General features: G+C 42.3%; 1 protein-coding gene across 1 annotated transcript in view; it reads right to left on the reverse strand.

Moving 5' to 3' along the window:
- The window catches only part of LOC109878775 (solute carrier family 46 member 3), a 41744-nt gene extending 34414 nt beyond the window's left edge, over window positions 1-7330 (reverse strand). Inside the window, exons 1-2 of the mRNA XM_031807454.1 lie at window positions 7200-7330; window positions 4683-4900 (exon numbers count right to left, since the gene is read on the reverse strand). Coding sequence (XP_031663314.1) covers window positions 4683-4865 — 183 coding nt within the window. The 5' untranslated portion in view covers window positions 4866-4900; window positions 7200-7330. The remainder of the gene's footprint in view (window positions 1-4682; window positions 4901-7199) is intronic.
- Window positions 7331-7857: the final 527 nt, after the last annotated feature.

Here is a 7857-nt window from a genome sequence, read left to right on the forward strand (position 1 = left end):
TGGTTAGGTCTATAACCCCTATATGTAGTTGTGTTGGTTAGGTCTATAACCCCTATATGTTGGTTAGGTCTATAACTCCTATATGTTGGTTAGGTCTATAACCCCTATATGTTGGTTAGGTCTATAACCCCTATATGTAGTTGTGTTGGTTAGGTCTATAACCCCTATATGTTGGTTAGGTCTATAACCCCTATATGTTGGTTAGGTCTATAACCCCTATATGTTGGTTAGGTCTATAACTCCTATATGTAGTTGTGTTGGTTAGGTCTATAACCCCTATATGTAGTTGTGTTGGTTAGGTCTATAACTCCTATATGTTGGTTAGGTCTATAACCCCTATATGTTGGTTAGGTCTATAACCCCTATATGTAGTTGTGTTGGTTAGGTCTATAACCCCTATATGTTGGTTAGGTCTATAACCCCTATATGTTGGTTAGGTCTATAACCCCTATATGTAGGTTAGGTCTATAACCCCTATATGTAGTTGTGTTGGTTAGGTCTATAACCCCTATATGTAGTTGTGTTGGTTAGGTCTATAACCCCTATATGTTGGTTAGGTCTATAACCCCTATATGTTGGTTAGGTCTATAACCCCCTATATGTTGGTTAGGTCTATAACCCCTATATGTTGGTTAGGTCTATAACCCCCTATATGTTGGTTAGGTCTATAACTCCTATATGTAGTTGTGTTGGTTAGGTCTATAACCCCTATATGTTGGTTAGGTCTATAACCCCTATATGTAGTTGTGTTGGTTAGGTCTATAACCCCTATATGTTGGTTAGGTCTATAACCCCTATATGTTGGTTAGGTCTATAACCCCTATATGTAGTTGTGTTGGTTAGGTCTATAACCCCTATATGTTGGTTAGGTCTATAACCCCTATATGTAGTTGTGTTGGTTAGGTCTATAACCCCTATATGTTGGTTAGGTCTATAACCCCCTATATGTAGTTGTGTTGGTTAGGTCTATAACCCCTATATGTTGGTTAGGTCTATAACTCCTATATGTTGGTTAGGTCTATAACCCCTATATGTTGGTTGGGTCTATAACCCCTATATGTTGGTTAGGTCTATAACCCCTATATGTAGTTGTGTTGGTTAGGTCTATAACCCCTATATGTTGGTTAGGTCTATAACCCCTATATGTTGGTTAGGTCTATAACCCCTATATGTAGTTGTGTTGGTTAGGTCTATAACCCCTATATGTTGGTTAGGTCTATAACCCCTATATGTAGTTGTGTTGGTTAGGTCTATAACCCCTATATGTAGTTGTGTTGGTTAGGTCTATAACCCCTATATGTTGGTTAGGTCTATAACCCCTATATGTTGGTTAGGTCTATAACCCCCTATATGTTGGTTAGGTCTATAACCCCTATATGTTGGTTAGGTCTATAACCCCCTATATGTTGGTTAGGTCTATAACTCCTATATGTAGTTGTGTTGGTTAGGTCTATAACCCCTATATGTTGGTTAGGTCTATAACCCCCTATATGTAGTTGTGTTGGTTAGGTCTATAACCCCTATATGTTGGTTAGGTCTATAACTCCTATATGTTGGTTAGGTCTATAACCCCTATATGTTGGTTGGGTCTATAACCCCTATATGTTGGTTAGGTCTATAACCCCTATATGTAGTTGTGTTGGTTAGGTCTATAACCCCTATATGTTGGTTAGGTCTATAACCCCTATATGTTGGTTAGGTCTATAACCCCTATATGTTGGTTAGGTCTATAACTCCTATATGTAGTTGTGTTGGTTAGGTCTATAACCCCTATATGTAGTTGTGTTGGTTAGGTCTATAACTCCTATATGTTGGTTAGGTCTATAACCCCTATATGTTGGTTAGGTCTATAACCCCTATATGTAGTTGTGTTGGTTAGGTCTATAACCCCTATATGTTGGTTAGGTCTATAACCCCTATATGTTGGTTAGGTCTATAACCCCTATATGTAGGTTAGGTCTATAACCCCTATATGTAGTTGTGTTGGTTAGGTCTATAACCCCTATATGTAGTTGTGTTGGTTAGGTCTATAACCCCTATATGTTGGTTAGGTCTATAACCCCTATATGTTGGTTAGGTCTATAACCCCCTATATGTTGGTTAGGTCTATAACCCCTATATGTTGGTTAGGTCTATAACCCCCTATATGTTGGTTAGGTCTATAACTCCTATATGTAGTTGTGTTGGTTAGGTCTATAACCCCTATATGTTGGTTAGGTCTATAACCCCTATATGTAGTTGTGTTGGTTAGGTCTATAACCCCTATATGTTGGTTAGGTCTATAACCCCTATATGTTGGTTAGGTCTATAACCCCTATATGTAGTTGTGTTGGTTAGGTCTATAACCCCTATATGTTGGTTAGGTCTATAACCCCTATATGTAGTTGTGTTGGTTAGGTCTATAACCCCTATATGTTGGTTAGGTCTATAACCCCCTATATGTAGTTGTGTTGGTTAGGTCTATAACCCCTATATGTTGGTTAGGTCTATAACTCCTATATGTTGGTTAGGTCTATAACCCCTATATGTTGGTTGGGTCTATAACCCCTATATGTTGGTTAGGTCTATAACCCCTATATGTAGTTGTGTTGGTTAGGTCTATAACCCCTATATGTTGGTTAGGTCTATAACCCCTATATGTTGGTTAGGTCTATAACCCCTATATGTAGTTGTGTTGGTTAGGTCTATAACCCCTATATGTTGGTTAGGTCTATAACCCCTATATGTAGTTGTGTTGGTTAGGTCTATAACCCCTATATGTAGTTGTGTTGGTTAGGTCTATAACCCCTATATGTTGGTTAGGTCTATAACCCCTATATGTTGGTTAGGTCTATAACCCCCTATATGTTGGTTAGGTCTATAACCCCTATATGTTGGTTAGGTCTATAACCCCCTATATGTTGGTTAGGTCTATAACTCCTATATGTAGTTGTGTTGGTTAGGTCTATAACCCCTATATGTTGGTTAGGTCTATAACCCCCTATATGTAGTTGTGTTGGTTAGGTCTATAACCCCTATATGTTGGTTAGGTCTATAACTCCTATATGTTGGTTAGGTCTATAACCCCTATATGTTGGTTGGGTCTATAACCCCTATATGTTGGTTAGGTCTATAACCCCTATATGTAGTTGTGTTGGTTAGGTCTATAACCCCTATATGTTGGTTAGGTCTATAACCCCTATATGTTGGTTAGGTCTATAACCCCTATATGTAGTTGTGTTGGTTAGGTCTATAACCCCTATATGTTGGTTAGGTCTATAACCCCTATATGTAGTTGTGTTGGTTAGGTCTATAACCCCTATATGTAGTTGTGTTGGTTAGGTCTATAACCCCCTATATGTAGTTGTGTTGGTTAGGTCTATAACCCCTATATGTAGTTGTGTTGGTTAGGTCTATAACCCCTATATGTAGTTGTGTTGGTTAGGTCTATAACCCCTATATGTAGTTGTGTTGGTTAGGTCTATAGCCCCTATATGTAGTTGTGTTGGTTAGGTCTATAACTCCTATATGTTGGTTAGGTCTATAACCCCATATATGTTGGTTAGGTCTATAACCCCTATGTGTTGGTTAGGTCTATAACCCCTATATGTAGTTGTGTTGGTTAGGTCTATAACCCCTATATGTTGGTTAGGTCTATAACTCCTATATGTTGGTTAGGTCTATAACCCCTATATGTTGGTTAGGTCTATAACCCCTATATGTTGGTTAGGTCTATAACTCCTATATGTTGGTTAGGTCTATAACCCCTATATGTTGGTTAGGTCTATAACCCCTATATGTTGGTTAGGTCTATAACCCCTATATGTAGTTGTGTTGGTTAGGTCTATAACCCCTATATGTAGTTGTGTTGGTTAGGTCTATAACCCCTATATGTTGGTTAGGTCTATAACTCCTATATGTTGGTTAGGTCTATAACCCCTATATGTTGGTTAGGTCTATAACCCCTATATGTAGTTGTGTTGGTTAGGTCTATAACTCCTATATGTAGTTGTGTTGGTTAGGTCTATAACCCCTATATGTTGGTTAGGTCTATAACCCCTATATGTTGGTTAGGTCTATAACCCCTATATGTTGGTTAGGTCTATAACCCCTATATGTTGGTTAGGTCTATAACCCCTATATGTAGTTGTGTTGGTTAGGTCTATAACCCCTATGTGTTGGTTAGGTCTATAACCCCTATATGTAGTTGTGTTGGTTAGGTCTATAACCCCTATATGTAGTTGTGTTGGTGAGGGTTTATACAGTAACTGACCTCATGGTGGAGACAGGGTAGGATGGGTTGTCAGAGACAGGGTATGTTGTGTTGTCAGAGACAAGGTAGGTTGTGTTGTCAGAGACAGGGTAGGTTTCTACAGTAACTAACCTCATGGTGGCAGCTGGTGTTGGAGGGATCGCAGCGTGATGGGTTGTCAGAGCCAGGGTAGGTTATGTTGTCAGAGCCAGGGTAGGTTGTGTTGTCAGAGACAGGGTAGGTTGTGTTGTCAGAGTCAGGGTAGGTTGTGTTGTCAGAGTCAGGGTAGGTTGTGTTGTCAGAGACAGGGTAGGATGGGTTGTCAGAGACAGGGTAGGATGGGTTGTCAGAGACAGGGTAGGATGGGTTGTCAGAGACAGGGTAGGATGGGTTGTCAGAGACAGGGTAGGATGGGTTGTCAGAGACAGGGTAGGTTTCTACAGTAACTAACCTCATTGTGGCTGCTGGTGTTGGAGGGATCGCAGCGTGACGTGTTGTCAGAGACAGGGTAGGTGGTGTTGGTTATATCCTGCCATAGCCTCCTGTAGACATACTGCGGTACCAGAGGATAGACCAGGAAACTGGCGAAAGCATAGAAGGCTACCAGTGGCTCTATCAGCAATAATCCCTTCATTCTTACCAGGGGAGATTGGACACAAAGACAGATCCCTGTAAGACAAGGTAGAAGAGTTCAGTGGACATACAGATCCTTGAGAGGGGAGAGGACAAACAGAACGATTCCTGGAAGACAAGGTAGGAGAGTTCAGTGGACACACAGATCCTTGAGAGGGGAGAGGACAAACAGACAGATTCCTGGAAGACAAGGTAGGAGAGTTCAGTGGACACACAGATCCTTGAGAGGGGAGAGGACAAACAGACAGATCCCTCAATGATCTGATCTGTCTAGCTATCCACTGAACTCTCCTACCTTGTCTTCCAGGGGAGTGGACGGAGATCCCTTCCAGGGGAGTGGACAGAGATCCCTTCCAGGGGAGTGGACAGAGATCCCTGGGAGGGGAGTGGATTAGAGGTCGACCGATTAGTCGGCATGGCTGATTAATTAGGGACGATTTTAAGTTTTCATAACAATCGGTAATCAGCATTTTTGGACGGTGATTATGGACAATTACATTGCACTCCACGAGGAGACTGGGTGGCAGGCTGACCATCTGTTACGCAAGTGCAGTAAGGAGCCTAGGTAAGTTGCTAGCTAGCATTAAACTTATCTTAACATAATCACTATGGATCCCCCCTGCCAAGGCAGCAGCTACTCCTCCTGGGGTTTATTATGGATCCCCATTAGTTCTGCCAAGGAAGCAGCTACTCTTCCTGGGGTTTATTATGGATCCCCATTAGTTCCTGCCAAGGAAGCAGCTACTCTTCCTGGGGTTTATTATGGATCCCCATTAGTTCCTGCCAAGGCAGCAGCTACTCTTCCTGGGGTTTATTATGGATCCCCATTAGTTCCTGCCAAGGCAGCAGCTACTCTTCCTGGGGTTTATTATGGATCCCCATGAGTTCCTGTCAAGGCAGCAGCTACTCTTCCTGGGGTTTATTATGGATCCCCATTAGTTCCTGTCAAGGCAGCAGCTACTCTTCCTGGGGTTTATTATGGATCCCCATTAGTTCCTGCCAAGGCAGCAGCTACTCTTCCTGGGGTTTATTATGGATCCCCATTAGTTCCTGTCAAGGCAGCAGCTACTCTTCCTGGGGTTTATTATGGATCCCCATTAGTTCCTGCCAAGGCAGCAGCTACTCTTCCTGGGGTTTATTATGGATCCTCATTAGTTCCTGCCAAGGCAGCAGCTACTCTTCCTGGGGTTTATTATGGATCCCCATTAGTTCCTGCCAAGGCAGCAGCTACTCTTCCTGGGGTTTATTATGGATCCCCATTAGTTCCTGCCAAGGCAGCAGCTACTCTTCCTGGGGTTTATTATGGATCCCCATTAGTTCCTGTCAAGGCAGCAGCTACTCTTCCTGGGGTTTATTATGGATCCCCATTAGTTCCTGCCAAGGCAGCAGCTACTCTTCCTGGGGTTTATTATGGATCCCCATCAGTTCCTGCCAAGGCAGCAGCTACTCTTCCTGGGGTTTATTATGGATCCCCATTAGTTCCTGCCAAGGCAGCAGCTACTCTTCCTGGGGTTTATTATGGATCCCCATTAGTTCCTGCCAAGGCAGCAGCTACTCTTCCTGGGGTTTATTATGGATCCCCATTAGTTCCTGCCAAGGCAGCAGCTACTCTTCCTGGGGTTTATTATGGATCCCCATTAGTTCCTGCCAAGGCAGCAGCTACTCTTCCTGGGGTTTATTATGGATCCCCATTAGTTCCTGCCAAGGCAGCAGCTACTCTTCCTGGGGTTTATTATGGATCCCCATCAGTTCCTGCCAAGGCAGCAGCTACTCTTCCTGGGGTTTATTATGGATCCCCATCAGTTCCTGCCAAGGCAGCAGCTACTCTTCCTGGGGTTTATTATGGATCCCCATTAGTTCCTGCCAAGGCAGCAGCTACTCTTCCTGGGTTCCAACCACATTAAGGTACATCACAAAAAAAACTCACTACATATCTACAACACAAAATGTGTAATGTCACTATACAACAATATGAACATCTACATGTGTGTAGAGTACGTGTGCGAGTGTCTGTCTCTAAACAGTCTGCATTGTTCCATAAAGTGTAGTTTTATCTCCCCCCCCCCCTCTCCGTAAAGAGATCTCTGGAGGCATGTCTTGTGGGGTGTGCATGGGTGTCTGAGCTGTTTGCTAGTCGTCTGAACAGACAGCTCTGTGCATTCAGCATGTCAATACCGCTAGTTCAGTTATGATGTGTCAAGATTAGCTGACACTGATGAGACTGCTACTATAAAAAAAAGTGAGCAAAGTGTAACCATGCCAACACTTTGCTTACTGACTGACCAAGTTCATAGGATAAAGAACATGCAACAACAACAAAAAGTAAATTTCTCACCTTTTTAGTTTGTCATTTGGTTCAGAGTAAATATCATGAAACGCCCTTCCCACTCGTCCTGGATGTTCAGACCATTTCCGCGGACATCTGTTGAGAGTTTCATGTACTTTACCGCAGGCCCATCACTTATGAAAGGTTTAATTTCCTGTGTTCAGCCCCTTCTGCCCTGTGATTGGATAACACTCAGCGGAGCGTCCTGTCAGTCATATAAGAAGGTACAGTGAGGGTTGTTTCCCATACATCAGAACATTTAGAGACAGGCAGACTTTTCCCTTTTTCTGATTTCCTCCACATAGGTTACCTCAGACATCTCATTTTATTTTTGTATTATTTTATTAGTATTAAATCCGAATTGTTTAACCAAAATATGACTTTCAAAGGGAACTAATTTACCTGTATGGAATCTCCTCCCTGAATTTGTTTATCTTAGTGTTGCTGTATTCATTTTTTCTCCGTCAGTTAACTCACTTTTCCTTTATTCTAATGAGCCATAACTTTATGTAAATGTGATTTAAGGTTAACGTAAGAGAAGGTGTGTCGTCACGTCACGTTGGAACGTACCGCGGGCGGTGGCAGGAGACGTCGTTATTATTATTGAGGACCAAGACGAAAAACCAGGCAGTAAATGTCAGTTGTCTACGGTGTACCATTTAAAACG

Source organism: Oncorhynchus kisutch, linkage group LG28 (assembly GCF_002021735.2).
Source record: "Oncorhynchus kisutch isolate 150728-3 linkage group LG28, Okis_V2, whole genome shotgun sequence".
Lineage (NCBI taxonomy): Eukaryota > Metazoa > Chordata > Actinopteri > Salmoniformes > Salmonidae > Oncorhynchus > Oncorhynchus kisutch.